Raw genomic sequence first — 20,621 nt, 5'->3', positions numbered from 1 at the left:
CGGTTATGTTGGGGTTTTCGATTCAGCAAGTACAAGAACTTGAAATTAGGGAATCGACGATAGCTCCATATACCGTAGATATGGACGTGGGATTACATTCGTTGTTTGTTTATTCCGATATCGTTGAAAGTACGATCGTCGGGGACAGGAACGTACCTCTCCTAAGAATTATTAGCGTTAAAGGGAAAGACGGTGAAACTATAGACTCGATATTCACTAAACCACATTATTTACCAGTCGCGGGTTCAAATATTCAAATTATCGAAATTAACATTATGGACGACTTGGGGAACCCCGTGCGATTTGAACGTGGAAAGGTGCACGTTACTCTACATTTCAGACCACGGAGGGCCTGGCTCACCCTATAACAACACGTGCGAGAACGAGTCGCGTTCATTTTAGTAAAGCATAACGAACGACCAACATCATGAGACACTCGCAGTATAATCCCGCCGTAAGCGATTACGAGAACTACTATTTGAATCAGGCTGGCTATGGATCAATTCCTGTTTATCGAGGTGTGGGTGTTCAAAGAGGATATGGATTAGGCAATATACTAGCTTCAGCTTTTCGCAGTGCCATGCCCCTTTTCAAGCGTGGAGCCCAGTTCTTAGGAAGAAAATTCCTCGATACTGGAGCGAAAGCCGTCACGGACGTTGCTAGCGGTATTCCAATCAAAAAGGTACTCGCAACTAGATCCAAAAGCGCTGGCAAAGAAACCTTAATTTCAGCCGCGGAAGTGGTTAAGCAAATGACGGGATCTGGACTTAAAAAGAAACGCTCCCGACCGCGCAAAATCACTCGACGTAAATCCAAGAGGAGGAAAACATCGTGCCCTTCTTACTCCGATATATTTTCATAAAGCGTTATTATGGCACTGTTACATCCACATTCAAGCGGGTGTGTGAATTCGGAATTGGACCTTTTTCAAGTTCCGTTATCGCAGACGGGGATTATCGGTGGCGAATGGGTCGAATACAATCCCATTTCAAGTATTACCAACAATTCAGCGTTAACGTTTTTCATTAGTGGCAATTCAGAATCCTACGTAGACTTGTCGCAGACTCTCCTACATGTTCAGGTGGAAGTGAAAAAACAAAATGGATCTCTCCCCAAAGCCGCCGTGATCGGAGTGGTAACTACACCAGCTGATAATGTGGCGCCGGTCAATTTATTTTTACACAGTCTCTTTCCCGAAGTGCATCTATTTTTAAACGAAAAATCCGTTACTCCTTCGGCTCAAAATTACCCGTATAAAAGTATGATTCAAACCATGCTAACTTTTGGTGACTCGGCTAAAACGAGTCATCTGACCAGCTCCTTATTCTATCGCGACACGGCGGGTGAGTTTAACGACTTTACCAAAAACGAAGGTTTCTTGAAAAGAGCTGAATTTGCTCAAAAGGGAATTATCGATATGATCGGCGTCCTCCATTTAGATGTTTGTCAACAACCTCGATATTTTCTAAACTTGTTGGATTTAAAATTTGTTTTTGGTAAACCGAAATGTCAATTGGAAATCAAATCAGCTTCGCTTTATCTGAGAAAAGTTAAATTAATTCCAGAAATACCATTATCTCACGCGAAAGTATTACAAGTGGCTAGAGCTAAATACCCCATCACTCACACCGAATGCACTTCATTTTCGATCCCCCAGGGGAACATGAGTGTAGTGCAGGATCATTTATTTACCGGCCAGATTCCCAATAAAGTCGTGATTGGGATGGTTAGTCAAACGGCTTTTCTAGGTGACTTAAAATTATCACCATATAATTTCCAGCACTTTAATTTAAACCACATTCGATTGTTTGTGGACGGAAACAGCGTGCCCCATCGCCCTCTCACTCCCAATTTCGCGGAGAATAGCTACATCCAGGCTTACGCCAATTTATTTCTACAAACGGGTCAGTGGAACATTGACGAGGGAAACCAAATAAGTCGCGAAGATTACGTTGGTGGGAACTGCCTTTTCGTCTACGATTTGACGGCTGATTTGATGAGCAACGCCGCTTATTTCCATTTAGTTAAAAACGGAAATTTGAGGCTCGAGATAAAATTCGCATCAGCTTTAGCCGAAACGATTGCTGTAATTGTGTACGCGGAATTCCAGAGTTTGATTGAAATTGATAAAAACAGAACCGTGCTTTTGAACTAGAATGGATACGTTACACCTAACTAGAATTATGGAAAACGATAAGTCCACCAAAAACCTATTTCGGGGAGTTATGGCTGCGGATCAATTACCCAAATACGTGAAGACTTTCCACTCTCTTTATATCGTGAACACGGCTACTTCAGAAACGTCCGGAGAACATTGGGTTGTACTCTATTTCTCGAAAACTAACAGCGCTACAGAATTTTTCGATTCTTTCGGGAACGCCCCCGATATGTTTCGCTTTAATGACTTTGTCGAAAGAAATAGTAAAACTGTTACTTTTAATTCGTTACAACTACAAGGAAATCTTAGTAGGACTTGTGGAGGCTTTTGCGTGTATTTTGCTATTAATCGATGTCGGGGTATAAAAATGTTTGATATTGTGACAAGATTTTCTAAACAAAAAAATGATAATGATATGATTAAAGAATTTGTGTATTCAAACTATTCAATAAATATTGAATAACTTTTAAATGTTTTTTTTTAATTTACCAACATTCAAAACAAATTGCAAAAACACTAGTTCATAAAATTTTTTGTTAAAGTAAATTCACAGATCATTTCCAGTTGAAAATATTTAACATTTTTAGAATAATATTTGTGAAAATAAATAAAAATACTCTAAATATTCTTTTAGTTATATACATAATGCTCTTTTAGTCATATACGTATTTTACGAATTCAGTCACACCTTTTTTATCTTGTCGATCCAGTGATGTCCATAGGATAGAGTTTGAATACCGTTACCCAAAATGTATCTTTTATTATCACAAGGATTTAGAGACATTTTGTTTTGGGAAATGGTAAAGAGTTGATGTCTCTGACTCACAATTCGCATCATACAGTTGCTCGTAATTTGATTCCGAAAAAGACAATTGCGGTAGCTCGAGTGGCGGATACTTTTTTTGACGACTCTCTTGCAAACACCCTTCGCGGTTTTTTTCTCCCCCTTCTCCGAAAGGATACTATACATTTTCGGGCGTAAACCGCAAAACTCGCGAATCGGAACTCCTTCCATCTCGTCTTTCATCTTCCCAATCACTTTTTTATTTGATTCATTGTGAAGAGGATGATTAACGGGATATCCTGAGAAATCGAAGAGGTGGGAGGACTTCTGTAAGTCCGCGTACACATCCTCGGATTGTATGTCATACGTGAGGCTGTCAGTATCTGTGAAAAGGAGTCGCGCTTTACCCCCGAAATTCTTCCGCATGTACTCGTAATGAAACTCATACATGGAAAGTTTGGATAGATCCAAAATGGAGAAACCGGAATAAAATAGGTCTATTCAAAGTAAGCGACTTCCTCTTCATTTGAATGCCTACGAGTTCGTTGTGGAAAATAGTGAACTTTTCAAATGCCGGAGAAGACGCTTTCTTGATGGCCCGCTCAGGTGTTTGCACGAGATGAAAGTCTATACGATTACGGAGATTTTCCATGGTCTTACCTAGTATTAGAGAAAATGAGATTAGTATTGATTATTTTTTAAATTTATATTTAATATACCAAAAGTGCTATTATTGAGCAACTTGAAAAATTCCCGTTCAAAGTTGTTTTTGGCAAGTTTTCTTTTCTCCGTATTGAACTCGATGAAGGGACGAAGCCAAGGACTTTGGTCAAACGAGAGTATCCTGTGAACTTTAGTAAGTTTCATCCCCTTCGAAACGTAGTATTTTAAATTACGATAGTGAACTACGTAACGTTGCTTGTTGAATAGATTAGGTACAAGCTTAGAAAGAGTGTCTTTTGTGGAAAGGTTCAATTGTTTAAGCATCAGTTTATAATATGAAGAAAATAAATCGGTGGTTATTGCGCGAGATTCGGGCGCAAGGGGGTAGCAATTGTGTTCTTGATGCAATTCAGCAGGATACTCTAAATCAACCTCCAAAATGAAACCATAGGATGACTCGTCCGATAAAGTAAGCACGTGTAAATTAGTGTAATCGAGGAGGTCTTTTACAGGTACCCAAGCGAACTTACTAGTGGGTAGGTAGCCGACCATCGACGACCCGTACAAATTGTTCATGTCGAAGTACATTATAAAATTACTCGGCTGCTCGGGGTCGTAAGTTTCGGGTATGTATTTATTATTCGCCTTGGCGAATCTGTGGCTAATCATCGAAACCCCTCCTCGAATACCGCGCTCAATAAATAAGTGCATGTCAATATCGAGGAGTAACTCCAACTTCACTTTGGTCATGTGAAGCGCAGATTCCTAGGCGAATCCTGATCCGGTGTACGCGTGCGCGCAATCCAGGCCATAGTATGCTACACACATGGCGCGGAAACTTTCGAAGACGTCAGCGAGCTGGAGGGTATCCGCTTGAACGTACAAATCGTGTAGTTCACCTGTCAAGAAAATTTTCGTTAGTAACATTATTTCTTTCCATTAAAGATTTCTGGCGAAATACCTAGATTTTTTACGTTGAAAGTATTCCACACTTGTCGGACTGATTCGTAACTTTCATCTGATATGTGTTCGTCAGTGAGAGAGTTGAAAAATGCTTCTCTGGGAGGAAGTGTCTCCTCAAACTTTGCCACGCTGCTCATGTAGTCGTAAGGATAGGTTAATTTTTTAAGTAAATACGGGACTTGATGCGAAGGATAGAAAGAGTTTAAAATAGGAAATTTATCCGACCCCCCATAGCTAAGTTATTAATTAGAGTTTCGAGGGAAGCTGGCATGAAACGAAGTGAATCGATGAAACGGAGACGACCTATAGTGAAACTTAAATAAGTTTCGGTGTTTGATGGAATGCAGGAAATTTTATGTTCCTTCATCAACCCAATCCTCTGCATAATAAGATTGGCGTCGTATCTACAATTTGAAAATACATATAATTTAGTTATAATTTCGTCGATAGTAGAAAGGAAAATAAGTTACGTGCCGTGATAAATTGTGCATGACGACGGGTGTAAACTTTCCAACTCTTAGCTTTAAATTACACGAATTGTGGGCCACTCCGCGAAAACGCCCTAAAAATTGTAATTAGACGTTTAGCTTTCTGATAATAAAAACCACCGATAAAAGTGTAATATACCGGAATAATGACAATGGTCTCTAACTCCCGGATCGCTCTGCGTGAGAAGATCTCTACACACGTAACAATGAATGGCGTTGCGAACCGATTCTTCTTCGACTGGTGTCAAAACCATGGGAACGTTTTTCTTTAATAATTCGGTGATGTACTCCCGTTCCATCAACAAACTTTCAAGAAAAACATCAGTAGCGTCAGTTCCTCTATAAGTCACGGGCGGATGCGGTTTTCCTATAAATTGAATATTCTTTGTAGCGAAGATATTTTTTAAAAACAGTACAAAATATAAATACCATCGGGTCCTACAACAACATAGCTGAAACCACACGCTACATGTTCGGAAAGTTTGATTGTTGATGACAGTGAAGAATCGGGTAAACATGTATGGATTTTATCAATGATAGATTCAAAATCCGCGTATATGACGTAAGGTACCTAAATTTAAGAAGAATATTAAAAAGTGAAAATTTGTAATAAGATTTCTTTTTTACCTTTTGTAGCCAGTCGATTTTAAAATGGGTTCTTTGTGGGGCATTTTCACAAGCTGTGGACCGTGGACATTACAGTTTTTTACGTGCTCTCTATGATTACTTTCGGCGCTTACACCAGAGTAGCGGTGTAAGCAATAACGACATACGTAAATTTTTCCGTTATGATTTGTGAAGTGACTCAACAAGCGACTAAGGTCGCTAATAAGACAAAAGTGCTGGTTTTTTCCTGACACGAGATATAGAAGGTCTATTTGTCGATCTTCCGGCACTTTGTTTTCACTGACGTGAAGCGGGAAAACTTCGTTATCATAACCAAAAACGTTGATTAATAGATTGTTTTTAAATTCAAATTTTGTAAGTTTTAAAACGTGTAATTGAAAAGGGAATGAAATGTCACTATAGTCTATTTCACTTTCAAATTTTTGGTATTGTTCCTTTCGGCGTCAATGTGAATTTGTAGGATGTAGTTTTGCTAGAATGCACCATAAGAAACACTTCTGGTCTTTAGTTTTAATATTTAGGAGACCTTTACCTTTACAAAGCCCCGAGGGTAGATCTATATAGGTACCACCTACGAGTGGAAGATACGTTATAATATCCACTTGGAAAAACAAAATCCGATCAATGGTCCATCCACTACCCATGTCTTGGAATTCCCCCATTGCTTCCGCAACTTGCTTTATGCAAGAGTCTATTTGAACTGGTATTACGTCCGGCATGAGGGAAGTTTGAGTCTTGCTACGGAAATACGGTAACGCTTCAACTTCCTCGCCGTCATTGAGTTTACGCACGTACTTCGCGCGAATAAATACGCTCCATTTTATACCCCGTTTCTTAGATAAGCGATTTTTCAAGTATTTAAATAAGGCTGAACATATAGAAGTGATTAATACCTCTGGGTCCGTTTGAGTGGTTTTCGGGGTATAACGCGAGCTAATGATGGCGTCATCGATAACGGAAAGTTCTTTGACGTTTTCGAGAAAGCTATCCTCGGCGTCGTCTATTTCCATCGGTTTTTGAAGTGGTAGAGGATTATTTTGCCATGGCTGTGCGGGTGTCGGTGAAACTGGCTGCTGAAATGGGAGGATGGCTTCTTTACGCGATGGATCGGGTGTCGATGAATCTGAACCACTCGCGTGAATTCGCGAATGACGTTGCAATCCGTATTTGCGCGCGAAACTGTTACCACAAAGCAAACAAACGTATTTTCTATTACCGTGTTGTTCTCGTTTATGTCGATTCAAAGTAAACTTTGTTGCAAATTCTCTAACACATATGGTGCACGAAAACATTTTGACTCACTAGCCGCTACTCGCAACTGACAATGTCATCAGCTCCGATTCGAGCTTTTATACACTTTGCACCCCTAAACATTCGCTTCGCGTTGTTTAGGTTATAATAGTAGGGTCCTTCGCCAGTTGGGGAAGAGCGGGGTTTTTTATTTCGTTCTTAGCGCTTGGGACGTGGGAGAATTCTTTCAATGAAAGTACATCTCTACTTTGTTATTATAACGGGGGTCGCCTCTACCTCGCTAGAATGTTTTCAATGTTATAAAGAATCTTTGGAAAATTATATCTGATGCGCTCTTTAGAATTTACAAGGATTAAAAAAATAATATCTTATTAATTCCCAACCAAAATTAAATATAATTCCTAATTATAAGTACGTAAAAATTAAACTTTGGTATTTTCTCTTAATATTTATTTATTTTCACATTACAAATTCCTCACCGAGGGTTTGTTGAACAATTTGTTCTAAAGCCAATAATTTTTCCAAATCATCGTTAAAGTCAATTTTTTTTGTTTTTTTTTAATCTGCTTCTCTGATGGAGCGCTTCTTTTCTTCCGCTTCTGTGTGGAAACTGAAGCAGATGCGAGAAGAGTCGAAGGAACTTCGGGGGTAGAAGAAGTTGACGCTATTGATGGTAGAGACGATAGAGATGATGATGAGTTTCCGGTTATAGAACATCCCGATGAAGATGTGGAAGGGATCAATGATAGGGTGGTCGGGATTTCTGGCGTTGAAGGATTCGGCTCGTTGTTCATTCCGAAAAAGAGGAGCGAAGCGATGGAGTCTTCTTCCGCCGATATCGTTAAATCCAGTTTTTCGATCTTAAAATAATTGGAATAAATACACGTTTTATACGTAATAAACGAAAATAAACATACCCCGATTAGTTGGTTTAATCCTCCGAGAGCCCGTCTTATGTTGGCTATGTTCGGGTGGTAACATAGGTGCACGTCAATAAATGCACACGCTTCATCCGGGCGGAATTCCACCCAAAATCCCCGATGTTGCTTCCGGATAATGACTTCGAAAGTTCGAAAATTGAAGGTTGGTAATTCGGGGCGGCCGGGAATGTGTCCCAGCGCAGCCTTATATCTTAAGACCGCGACGGTAACTTTTTTGTCTAAGACGGTATTGTTAGTTGCCATTCTGAAATGAATATGATTTTGATTTTCGGGAGATGGACTTATATATCCCAGCCAGAATTGAAATTTCTTCTGGAAGTCGTCTCCACCACAAGTAATAAATAGAGCTTATAGTTTACAACCTTTCGTAATAACAAGAATGTATTTACGCCATAAGATATAAATTACGCTTTATTTATGTCACAAAGAATAAATAACGTATTTATACTATAAGGTATACATAAGAACGTATTTATACAGTGGGGTATAAATAAAGATTGTATTTATCTATATTTAGTATAAATATATTCTTGGTAATAAGACTAATTCTGATTTCCAACAGTAGACCAATTAGACGGTTGTAAGTAAAAATGTTTCTATTTAACCATTCCACTTCCCAATGTTTGATTCAAGTAAATCTATATGAGAGAGGTAAAAGGAAAAAAAATCAGACATGGTTAAGACCAAAATATTTTATTTATATTTTTTCCATAAATTTATCTGATGCGCTTTAAATAATGCACAATTGAAATTTTGAAAATGGTATTTGCAGACCCTTGGACCCAAATCTGCAAAATTTTTAAATTTTGGGCATCCAATGTCCTCAACGTTAATGATCTTCTTAACGAAACGATTCGAGAGGAACGATGTTTTCTCCAGACCTTTCGTGAAGAAGGTTGACGCTTTAGATGTGATGTAGGTGATGATTCCATCCAATTCGTTTATTTCGTATTCACCCTCGTCCCACTGCATCCCGCAAATATTCGTCGAGATCCACGAACAAAGTCTTTTGTCTTTCACGTTTAGCTCGTGATACGGAAAAGGCGGCTTAAAGGCGTACACCCCACTCTCTCCAGTTTCAACCACCAAGAATGCCAATTCTTTGAGAACATATTCGTTGTTGGCTCTCAGAAAGTTGACTTCGAGAATGCGAGAGTTATTCTCCGACCTAGAATTGACAATACAAATTAAAAATGATTCGCGAATAATTAATACGTGATAAAACTCACATTTTGGGTTACTCCTCGTATGACTGGTGAGCGCCGCTTCTAAAACGTGAAAGACAAGATTCCAAATTCGGGATGTAATTTTAAGGAAACTGAGTCTCTTGGTTTCATATACTTTACAAAAAGAGTAATTTCAATCCTTGGCGTATCAACATCTACGTTACTCTCCGTTCATTTCAATTGACGTTTCGCATCTGTAAGAATTATATTTGCAGACTAAACACGCTGGAAAACAATCGGCTTCTTTCCACCTGGTTAACCCTAGACGTTGCTCTCCGTTCAAATCCCCGCAAATATACAATCGTCGTAATATCGCTACCCTCACCGTAGATTCATGCCCCGTACCGACTAAACACGTGTATAAACAAACCGCTTCTTTCTGGCGCGGATGAAAAGCTTGACCTCGTTTTATCGCGGACCTCTATTCCGCTTCCTTATTACGCCCCGTCAATAAATCTCCGGCTGGCTCCGATGGTCCCTTCGCGTTTTCGACGGACGCTCTCGTATTCTCGATGCTGACCCGTACTTTGTTCATGAATTATACCCCATGCCATACCCTATTGGGTATTTCGTTAATCCCCGCGTAAACTCCCACCCGGTACCGAGGAAACGCGCGTATAAACAAGCCGCTCCTTTCTGGCGCGGTTGAAATCCGAGACCTCACTCTCTTCCGGGTCTCTCTCCCCTACCTCGTCACGAAACTCAGCTTCCTCCTCGAACGATATTACACCCCGTCAACAAGACTCTGACCGGCTTCGATTCTCACTTCAAGTTTTCATCGGTCTCTCTCGTATTCTCGATGCCGGCAAATCTGGCCACATCGAGCCGATGCGGTTTCGAGGGAGATACCGGCACCCCGCGCTAACCCTACGGAAAATATTGGCACCCCGTTATAACCCTATGGGATTTTACACCCCGTGGCTCTAAACTCTCACTTTTACACTTCTTATAAATTCTTTAGATTATTGCTTTTCTTTCAATTCACAACTTTCATTTGATAGGTGGGGTGACAGCACCTATCCTTTAGATAGTTTTTATAAAAAAGAAATTAACCATTTTGAATTTGGCCAATTTAAGAGAAATAGAAACAATCTACGACTTAATTTTTTCATGCTGCATGTTTTATAATATTGCATATTATCCCAGTGATAAAAAATGCTTATTATAGAGGAAATGGAAAACGAAATTGTTGGAGATCCAAATCATGAAATCAATATTTTAACAGGTGTTCAACCAACGGCAGCTGGTAATATTTCCCAATTTCTTCATTCCCTTAAACTTCACTTACTAATGGATCATTTTGTTATCCTTTGAAAAAAACACTTTTGAATAATTGCCATTCTTTCTTAATGGCGACGTTCTTTGTTTTCTTCCCTTTCCTCGTGCCTTTTGTCCGTGTCCTTTCTCAATGCTTTTAGCTGAGTTGCTACTGTAGTTCTGCCACCAACTTCTCTCTCTTCTGTACTGTCATTTAATTTAGAAGCACTAGCTTCATTTGAAATTGAACTATTATAAGTAACATTTGGCTCCTCAGAGATCGGCCCTGCCTCTTCATTAAAGGAGATGCAGAAAAGGATGTGTTAAAAGATGTTCAGTATATTATCATAAATTTAAAAACTTTTTCCAGCCATCGCAGACTAATACAATGTTAATCTAATTAAAAGACAAGGTACTTCATGTGGGGTGGAGGAGTGGTTAGCACTTTCGCCTCGCAACAAGAGGAGCCGGGTTCGATCACAGCTTGTGGCACTGGGTGAAAACTCGGAGCAACTCCTTCTGCGTTGAGTTTGCAAGTCCTCTCTCCACTGGTTAAAGGGGTTTTTCCCCCGTGATCTTCGGTTTCCCCTTCCATAAAAACTTGTTGAGGTTAACGGTAATAGTTACTGTAGGGAGCTGTTGGCGTGGCATGCAGGGCCTGTCACCACCCTCCTACGCAATGTTACCCGGCCACCTAAATTAATGGCTTCAAAAGTCGCTTGGGTATTAGCCAAGCTGATTATTATCATGTCTAAAATATTTTATTTACATGTACAGCAGCTGCTTTCGAAACATGGTTCCTGGTCAAAGCCTTCGTTACAGACAATTCATGCACGTGTAACGAAGGCTATGACAAAGAACCATGGGTCGAAAGCTCACCATGTTTAGTATAGAAATTAAATATTTAAGCCATAAAGTATCTATAGTCTTTTAATAAAATTAAGTATGAAGTGTTCAGTATATGTTTAATTTTCAAACTTGTTAAAAATGTCTTTAATTTTCTGTTGAAACAGTTTTTTCTCCGATACCCTTAGCACTACTGGAGTTATAAAAAAGCTCTTCAAGTTCACTGAAAAATATTTATAATTTTGAAAAAAAATTAAAATCACTATCAGACGTCTATTATATATCCCTTTGGTGAGAAATATCTAACTTCCAAGAATTTCTTGAAATGTCCTTTTACGAGTTACTGCTCACGGATGAGCATTATTCTAAACAACCAAAAAAAAATTCAAAAAGATTTATGCTCATTCCGTATAACAATTTTAGGGAAAGTATATGTGCGCTCAACCAGGTGATCTATGTTTTCAAGGTCTTTAAAAACTCGCAAGATAATTTTTCAATCCATTCCCGTTAAGTTATTTCTTTAGTAATATTTTCAAAAAATTGTTGTAAGTTTTTAATATTGGCGGAATAAGAGGTTTATTGTAGACTTCTGCTAGTATCCAAGTGGCCAAAATATATAATTTGTTAGAGAAAGATCTAAAAAATTAAGTAACCTCCATATTTTTAAAGAACGAATTATTACATGGCTAAAGAATATTGATCTCGCGGAACTTAATAATATATTATACATTTAATTCACGAAATTTTATTTCATTTAATCCAATGTAACGCGAAGTTTAGTTTTACAGATTGTTTTGTTTAATTTATAACATTTTTTTCATATAACTTTAAGGTAGTCCCAGTCACGCATGAGTGTCATACTAATGTGGCAATGGGACGATGCAATACTTGTAAAATATATTGTAAAATTTATAATTATAATAATAATACTAACGCAGCGTCAAGCGAAACTCAACAACTACCAAAATACAAGGCTGCAGAGACCAACAGGGATGAATTGCAAACTAAACCCTTTTAAGGTCATAATTTCAGGAGACGCCTTAGGAAGCATCATCGTGAAAAATACGTCAGTTAGAGTACCCCTTCAAAATGCTACACGATTAAAGGAAATATTATCGGCTGTTCATTTAAACAAAATTGAGTTGGGCCAAAGTGATCAATAGTCACTGAAAGCCAAGATGGAAGTGGTAAATCGGTCATTGTCAATGGTTCGTAAGACGTACGTGGGGTAGTTGCTTGACACGATATGCATGAGTCGATTGTACTTTTAATTTTTTCACCAATTTTTGCGAACCATATTTTGTTTCGTAGAGTTTGCTTAGTCCGCACAATTCCTAGATGTCCTTCATGTGCAATAACTATGTCATTATCCAAGAGGCCGGTAGGTAGCACTACTTTAAACTTTTTAAAAGTAAGCCGTTCTCGTCAGATAGTTCGTTTTGAACTCTCTTGACTACTTCCCAGTTTGGTTTCAACTTATCAGTTAATTTGAACTTGCGGGATCAATTCGTCTAGTTCTCTTTCATGTTTGACTTCTGTTAGTGTCAAAGCGCCTAAGGGCGCACTGTAAAAATAAAGGGACTTCTTCTAAACCCTTAATGGTTTGTTCATTTTTGTTAGAAAACCAATCCGTTAAGGAATTAATTTAAAACCATTGAGGGAATCATTTATTTTACTGTCCAAACCCTAAATGGTTAATAATAATACTCACATAGGTTTAAACTAAACTTAAATTCGAATCCAACAGGTTCATACATCATATCCGTAAAGGTAATAATTTATATAAAAAAACCCCTTGGCGGTTTCCAAAGAGTTGAAAACCAAAACATTAATGATCTTGTTAAAGAACCATTATTTTTAAATAAACCCTTAATTGTCCTTTCATAAAATCCCTAAAAGGTTTAAAATCAATAATTTGCGATTCTTACTAAAATCCCTTAAGAGTATACTTTTAAGAAAAATAAACCCATTACAATCTTAAAACCTACCTAAACTGGATTTATATAAAACCCAACATGTTCCTATTTAAACACTGCACATTTTATTTAATAAACCCTTTGACATTTAATTTAGTACTGAAATAAACCAAGTGGTTTAATTTCAAAGCGAAGGTGAAACTACACAAACATTTAAAATAAGACATAAGTTTCATTTTTTAAATGGTTGAAAAAATTTACAGTCCTTTAATTTTTAACACATTCAAATTTTTCTGAAATAAATGCCAGACCGTGCCCTCATTTTCAAAATTTTTAAAATTTCTATACTCCTTTACATTTGTTTATCAATTTTTTTACCTAATGGTCAATTTTAGTATTATCTAAACCTAACAAACATAACTCTATAAACGACAATGATTTAAATAATGCAAAAGCATTCTCAAGAGCACAAAAGGGCATTGAAAATATTTGATGTATCACAGACTTTAAATCCGTCAACGTAAATCCATTTCAACAAAAAATGATACTTTTTCTTCAAAAACTCTTTTCTTACAAATATTTTTGGATGAGTTTGAAGCTTGCAACCCACTTGGATCAAAACTTAATTTTCAAGCAAGATACAGATCAAAATTGAGCGATATACATCTGGTATTTTAAGCTTAATCAATTGACGTAGATAATTATGGATGGAATGAAGCACTCGAGCCTCTAATCTTCGATTTGAATCTCATGGCAACCAATGGAATTTCGATTGAAAAAAGATAACTGGCAGGTTTTAATCCTTGTTTTACTTCCGGAAGAATTTGTTGATTTTGCATGGTGAGCAAAGCTAATATCGCGCTTAAATCAAATGAAAAGGACTTGCTTTTAAGATCAGTAGAGCGTCATAAATACCATTTAGACGATATTTCGAAAGACCAAAAAGAACGAATAGTTTACGGAGTCTTTTTTGAAAGCCCACTCATGAATATCAGTTCTTTTGACCTTACGCAACAGCTTCCTCCTGATCCTATGCACGATTTAAAAGAGGGCGTAATACCCAGAGTTCTAAAACATATATTGAATTATATGTTTGTAATTACTCACTTAAACCTCGATGAACTTAACCGTATCATAAAGACGTTCACTTATGGTAAAACTGAAACAAGTCGTCCAGAAATACAAATCAAAACTGCTATTAAATGGACACCTTAAAGGATCCACGAGTGAAATGTACTGATTATTTAGGCTTTTCCCTTTCATGTTTTCCCAATTTATGCCCGAGGAGAATTATTCAAGCTGGGAAGTGTACCTTAAGCTCAGAGAAATTATCGACTCATTTATTCTACTCATTTACATATTTCGGTCTTTCCGAAACTTCAAAAACTTATAGAAATATTTTTAAATAAAGAGCGTAAAGTGTTCGGTCCCGAAATTATGACAAATAAGTTTCATTACCTATGTCACTACCCCCAGTCTTATCACAAATTCGGTCCTCTGAAAACGTTATCGAGTATAAAACCTTGTTCGCACGGAGAACTCCGACTATCCTGGGAGGGTCAATTCACCCCCCCTATGTGAGATCCGTTGTCGTCCGAACGCTACTCGAAAAGACGGAACCAAAAACTTTTGAGAAAATATGCACGTGCGAACGGCTTTCTGTAGTTTCTTTCTCAAAATATTTGGGAAAACCAGAACGGGAAGCCCCCTACACACACTTTTTCTATTAAATTTGTTGTAGCTGATCTGTTTAGGCTCATTTTTGACGAAAGCGCTCGTACTGTACAGCTAATTATTAAGATTTATTAAATTATGGCTAAAGCCGCAAAGCGTACGGGTTCTTCAACTTCAGAACCAAATTCCGATATTTGGTCAGCCAAAGAATTGTTTATTCTTATTGAATTGTGGAAGGAATATCACAATAAGTTAGAGGGAATGTCTAGAAAAAAGGAAATTTTCGATGCTACGAATTTAAAATGTTGCGAAACATACATATATCCAAACCGGTAAAAATAACACGGTAACTTGCTAGCGAAGGCTTCCGCTCGGCGGGAATGATTTTTTCAATATCTTTCAAGGAGTGAGACCAGAATTTCGAATATAGTATCTCTATGAACGCCTTCGAGTATTTTGATTTTCTGGTTTATAAGTTCTAAAAATAAAACGCCTATATATTTATTATTTAAATTATTCTTGTTTAATCAGCTAGGCTAATACCCAAGGCACCACCTTAGGCCTAAGTCAACGAGTGACTTTTAAAGACTTTAATTCAGGTGGCCGGGTTACAATGCGTAGGAGGGCGGTGGCAAGCCCTGCAAGCCAACAACTCCCTAAACTAACTATCGCCGTTAACGTCAACAAGTTTTTATGGAAGGGGAAACCGAAGAGCCCGGGGGAAAACCCCTTAAACCATGATGATGTTTTCCGAATGAGTTCGGCTTTTTTCGGTCATCACAGCCTCGTAAAATATAATTAATGAAGATTTAATCAATCAAACGATACGGATATTGTTTAAGAAACCATTTTTTAATAAGTAGTTGGGAAAAAGATGTTAAAGCGAAGCAAATCCCATATCCGTCGCCAAAATGTGGTGTCTTACGATCAGGTTAGTAGTTAAAATAAATCAGAATAAGCTTTATATAATGACGGGATAATTTATTGCCCTGAGATTGCGTCCATCCGTTTTCGTTACAATATTAGGCCCGAATGTCTCTTTTTATTATATACTTTTTTCAACAGCTCAGCGCGAGCCGCGTAAACAATTCCGCGTGTTTTATTCTTTTTAAAATAACGCTACAATTAGTTTTACTAAATTAATAAGGTTTAAAGGAAATTACAACGCAAGAGATTTAAAACTTACTTAAGATATGCAATATTGAGAATCAAGTATTATACACACATTAAATTTACAGTTAAATCCCAAAAAGATATTTGACAGAATTCCCTATTGTTTCTTTGTAGCTAACTTAATCACTATAAACACTAATTTAACAAATTACTTTAAAATACTAATTAAAATGACAAGTGCCTCGGTTGTTACGTTTTTTTTAAACGCTCGAGATTTGGTTCAAAATACGGGGTACCCCACTAACAAGGGGAGTACCCGAGGTGTTTATTGGCGATTTTGATATAAGTTGGGCGTAATGTAGACCTATATGAGATATGAAATTTTCCAAAAGGAGACGTTGCACTACCCATTCGATTTGCCATGGCAACCGAAAATGGTTTTGATCACTTTAAACAAAATAATCTCCAATTGATTTTTAGACACGCCTACCTGTAGGTTATGAGTTTTACATATATAGTTCAAAATGAAAAATAGATATAATTGAACTAGGGAAATATTTTCCTTCAAAAAGTGCATTTACCACACAAGGCGTTTATCGAAAGTGTGTATTTGATGTAACAATAGTTAAAAAAAATCGTAAGTAAATACCGTAAGGTATTTCGACTAAAACCTAAAAGGCGTTTCGTGTCGAAGTACATTGGAAACAGAGTGCTTTTACGATTGTTTTACCTTTAAATTCCAATTTCTATATTGTAGTTTGCAGTTCCATTATCTACATAGATTTTTACTGAAAGTTAAATATTACTTAGTTCGGTACAACAATGCAAACTGACGCTAAATTTAGAAAAGACTCTTGCGTGTGTGAAGCATGAAATGAAATCTGGAAAAGATTCAATAAAAAATAACGATTTATTAAGTATGGAATCCCAGTAGGCTGTAACATCTCAGTCACTGAAACTCCCTGTAAGAGATCTTACCTCTATTTGTAAACAATAATTAAAATTAAAGATATGTTTGATTTCCTTATCATTTGGGGATTATTAGTAATTTAAGAAGTATATAAAATATTTCTTAAATCGGAATTTGTCGTTTACCATTACTGGAGGAAGTTATGTCTTGAATCGCGTTGGAAGTTGTTGGTATAAGGGAACCAATGAGGAAAAGAGCTTACTCTTCGAGCAAGAAGGTAATTGAAAGAAACGCCTAAAACAGTCATCACAAAGTCATAATAAATGATCATCCTTCGTGTTACTCTTCGATTGAAATATATAATGTTGCAGGTTTACGGTTGTTTCTCGAAATGCATTTTCAAAGATGAATAGTGCAGGAGAAACATGTCATTATATGGAATTTATAAATCTATGAAATGGGAATAATATTGTTAGCAATAATTTTCATACTTTTCACAATTTATATATTTCACAAATTTAACGGAGTAATTAAAACCGTGCATGTATGCTTTTAGTTTTGAATCGGCATACGTGTTTTCGTCGAAAATTGCGACCTTTTAAAATCATTTCGAACCTGCGAAGTTTAAAATTTGGTTTAGATTTCTACTATTTACCTAAGAAAATATGTTATCAAATCTTTAAATATAATCTCTCCGTAGTATTCCAAGTGACTAAATACAAATTACTATATTTAATATAAAGATATAATAAACATTCTACACGTCCAAGGGTTATGAAAAATTCAACAAATTATTATACCTAAACGTTTTAATAATCTATCGTTCAGGTAAAGGTCAGGAGAAAATTAAGTTTCTTCTCGTTTTTACACGGTCTAAACTTCCTGAAGGCATCTGTTGACCAAATATTTTCCAGAACATTCTAACTTTCGTTATATTGTGTTTAAACCACAGGTACCCTAAAATAACGTAGGATTTGACAGAGCACTCCTACTTTTTAGAACAGTCTTCGAGCTTAAAGGTGAAACTTGAATCTAGTATTCTAAAAAGTGGAAATAAATAAATTGGTGTTTCATGAAAATCGAAAAAGAAAACATTTCTTAGTTTCACTTTGACATAATCTGCTTTGTAACACTGGCGAAACTTGGATAATAGAACATTATCTAATTGAAAGAAAAGTAGTCTGTGCAACGCCAAAGGGTCTAGTGTCACGTGCAGTGGAACACATAGGCCCCTGCGTTTTCCACACGCTTCTTTACACTTAATCATGGCTCCAAGTGTTGACGAATCCTAAATAAACTTTGCTTACTTGATTCAATACAGATTTTTAGGTTTCAGTATTAAAACTGAATATTTGGTAGGACTTTTAACAAACCCGATTGATTTCAAAGAACTCAGACTAAAAATTAAAATATATTACTTACTTTGAACTGACTCTAGTGAAAATTATCCGCGTTCTGAAAGTTTCTGGTAAAAGAAATTTTAAAATTTCAATTTCCTTATTGCGTGTAAAACGTCCGCAGTCAATTACTAATTAATTTCTTTTATTTACTAGACAATGCATTAAATTAACTACCGGTAATATTATAATAATCAAATGACTTTGAAAATTATTTACCAAGAAGTGAGTATAAAAACTTATATCTGAGTTGAATGCATCATAAGTTATCGGAAAACCCTAATGCATCACAGTTGCTAAAATTACGTTCCATGGCGTATTTACAATTTCACAACGTTATTAAAAGGATGAAGGACCACGGTCCGAAAACTCCCGCATTTTAAAAAAAAATTATACTAAATAAAAAATAATCCATGAAGTAGCAGTCTTTATTTATTACCATTGTGAAACCCTTATAAGCGATAAATATATAATGCTTTATGATCAATGAGTGTGCAAAATGTTACATTTCAAGTGAGTGTGTCAAACGTCAATGGCTTTTAGATTACAATGAGGCTGGTCATTTTAACCATTCTATTACTGTTACCTAAATCTCAAAAAGGTACGCTCTTAGCGCAAAAAGACCAAAGAGGCGAACAAACCTTTTGTGCGTAGAGAAGCACACGCAAATGTAACTTTTTCAATTTCACCATAAGTGTTTTTAACATAAATACTATTCTTAATAACACAAATGGGTTCTATTTCTTTCATAGATTCCTTACACCATTGAATATGATAGTGATGAAAATTGTTTCGTACCATCAACCTTTGACGACCCTGTCCTCTATACCGATATCTTAAATTATGTCATCAAAGGGCTTAATATGAGGTTCAACTTTTTGGAAATTTGTTTTAAATTTTCTATTGTGCAAAACATAAATCTATTTGGTGGTGAAAATTTTTAACTTATGCACAATTCCTCCAATGCATACTACCGGATGGCAAGAGGTAGTATAGGTGGTAGGGCTAAGGGGGTGGGAAGTATTTGCTCTTTTTATCCACTAGGTGGCGTAGGTCCTAATTGTTTTCTCCAGCGCTAGTCTTATGCTGATTAAACGCGCCTTCATGCCCAATTCAAACTTAGGAGACATTGATAGTCTTATGGTTTCATGTACACTTATCAGATTTATAGCCCGGTGTACCGGTAATGGTTTCATGTACAGTGTAACTAATGCCGATGCCGGTGTGTCGTATGTGTGTCGAATCTGGGCTTCGGCTTAGGCTAACGGAGAGTCTTCCGACAAACTGGCCGCCTTGGAGGACTGGGTAGCCTGCTGTAGGGTTGCAGCGGGTCTCCGTATGAGGAGCAGTGGTCCTGTTTCTCGGCATTTTGGGGCAAAACCGGGTGTCCGGTGCCGTCTGTGCCGGGTTACTTGGGCCAATGTGTGCCCTCCGTTCCTCTTTAGGAGCTCTTTCTGAAGGGTATGGCACTCTACCTACGTTGGTAGGGTGTCGGCTGGAGTTGCTTTAGCATCCGCTCTTATTCCCACTGCTGTGTGCGAAGTGAGGGTTACCTCGTCCCATTGTTGCACCTTCTGCTGCGTTGAGCGTCTTGCGTCGAAGGTGAGACCGTCAGCGGTGAGTTCTCTTGCTGCCTTGACTGTTCTGTCACCTGTCCGGGCTGTGGACACTGGCGTAGGGTATTATGAGGAGGATCCCCGGTGGGGTGCACTCTCTTTGTGGTACACCAGGCTAAAATTCTGATACAAATGCCACTCTTTGTCGTTAATATCTAGGCCCTCAAGGGGTCGGAGTGTGCAATAACTGGTGGCTTTACCGGGGAGTCGGGGTCCGGCTCTTGTAACCCATAAGGGCGGTGGCGCACTGGGAGATGTTAGCTCCGTCCAAAGGGTCCTATCTCCAACCTCCGACTTCGGTCAGGTGTGGGCTGGATACTGGGCTTCGGCCCAGGCTAATGGAGAGGGGCCGGGCAAACTGGCTGCCTCAGCGTATTGGGTTGCCTGCTGTGGGGCTGCGGGCCTCCGTATGAGGGCGCGGCGGACCCATCTCCCGGCCTTTTGGATCACACCGGGATCTCCGGTGTCAGCTGTGCCGGGTTATGCGGGCTGCTGCGTGCCTGCCGTTCCCCTTTAGGCGCTCTCTCCAAAGGGCTTGGCTCCCTGCTTTTGTAGGTGGGGTGTCGGCCGGAGTTGCTAGAGCATCCGTTCTCTATCCCACTGCTGTGTGCGAAGTGGCGGGCTGGTCGTCCCATTGTTGCACCTTCTGCTGGGTTGAGCGGCTTGCGTCGAGGGTGCGACCATCAGTAGTAGGGTTCTGCTACCCATGCTGGTTTTGTCACCTGTCCGGGCTTGTGGACGCTGGCGTAGGGCATTCTGATGATAGGCCTCCGCTGGTGTGGTTTCTTGAT

The 20,621-nt window shown here is 38.1% G+C and overlaps 3 protein-coding genes across 3 annotated transcripts; 1 reads left to right on the top strand and 2 right to left on the bottom strand.

Moving 5' to 3' along the window:
* Positions 1–871: 871 nt before the first annotated feature.
* Positions 872–2,155, top strand: LOC149945875 (uncharacterized protein F54H12.2-like). Its single transcript, XM_090173864.1, has one exon. The coding sequence runs from the start codon at positions 872–874 to the stop codon at positions 2,153–2,155; it is 1,284 nt and encodes a 427-aa protein (XP_090029990.1).
* A 1,229-nt stretch (positions 2,156–3,384) lies between these two features.
* Positions 3,385–4,355, bottom strand: LOC149945874 (uncharacterized). The gene is made up of 2 exons (XM_090173850.1): positions 3,662–4,355; positions 3,385–3,602 (listed from the first exon to the last, which is right to left on the bottom strand). Exons 1-2 carry the CDS (start codon positions 4,353–4,355, stop codon positions 3,385–3,387), a joined length of 912 nt encoding a protein of 303 aa, XP_090029976.1.
* A 4,213-nt stretch (positions 4,356–8,568) lies between these two features.
* LOC149945873 (uncharacterized) lies at positions 8,569–9,176 on the bottom strand. The gene is made up of 2 exons (XM_090173847.1): positions 9,105–9,176; positions 8,569–9,043 (listed from the first exon to the last, which is right to left on the bottom strand). Coding segments are annotated over exons 1-2 (477 nt in total). The 5' UTR covers positions 9,107–9,176.
* Positions 9,177–20,621: the final 11,445 nt, after the last annotated feature.

This window comes from Leiobunum rupestre, chromosome 4, assembly GCF_980474605.1.
Source record: "Leiobunum rupestre chromosome 4, qqLeiRupe1.1.hap1, whole genome shotgun sequence".
NCBI classification, from domain to species: domain Eukaryota; kingdom Metazoa; phylum Arthropoda; class Arachnida; order Opiliones; family Sclerosomatidae; genus Leiobunum; species Leiobunum rupestre.
This window is presented reverse-complemented; position numbering and strand designations above follow the sequence as displayed.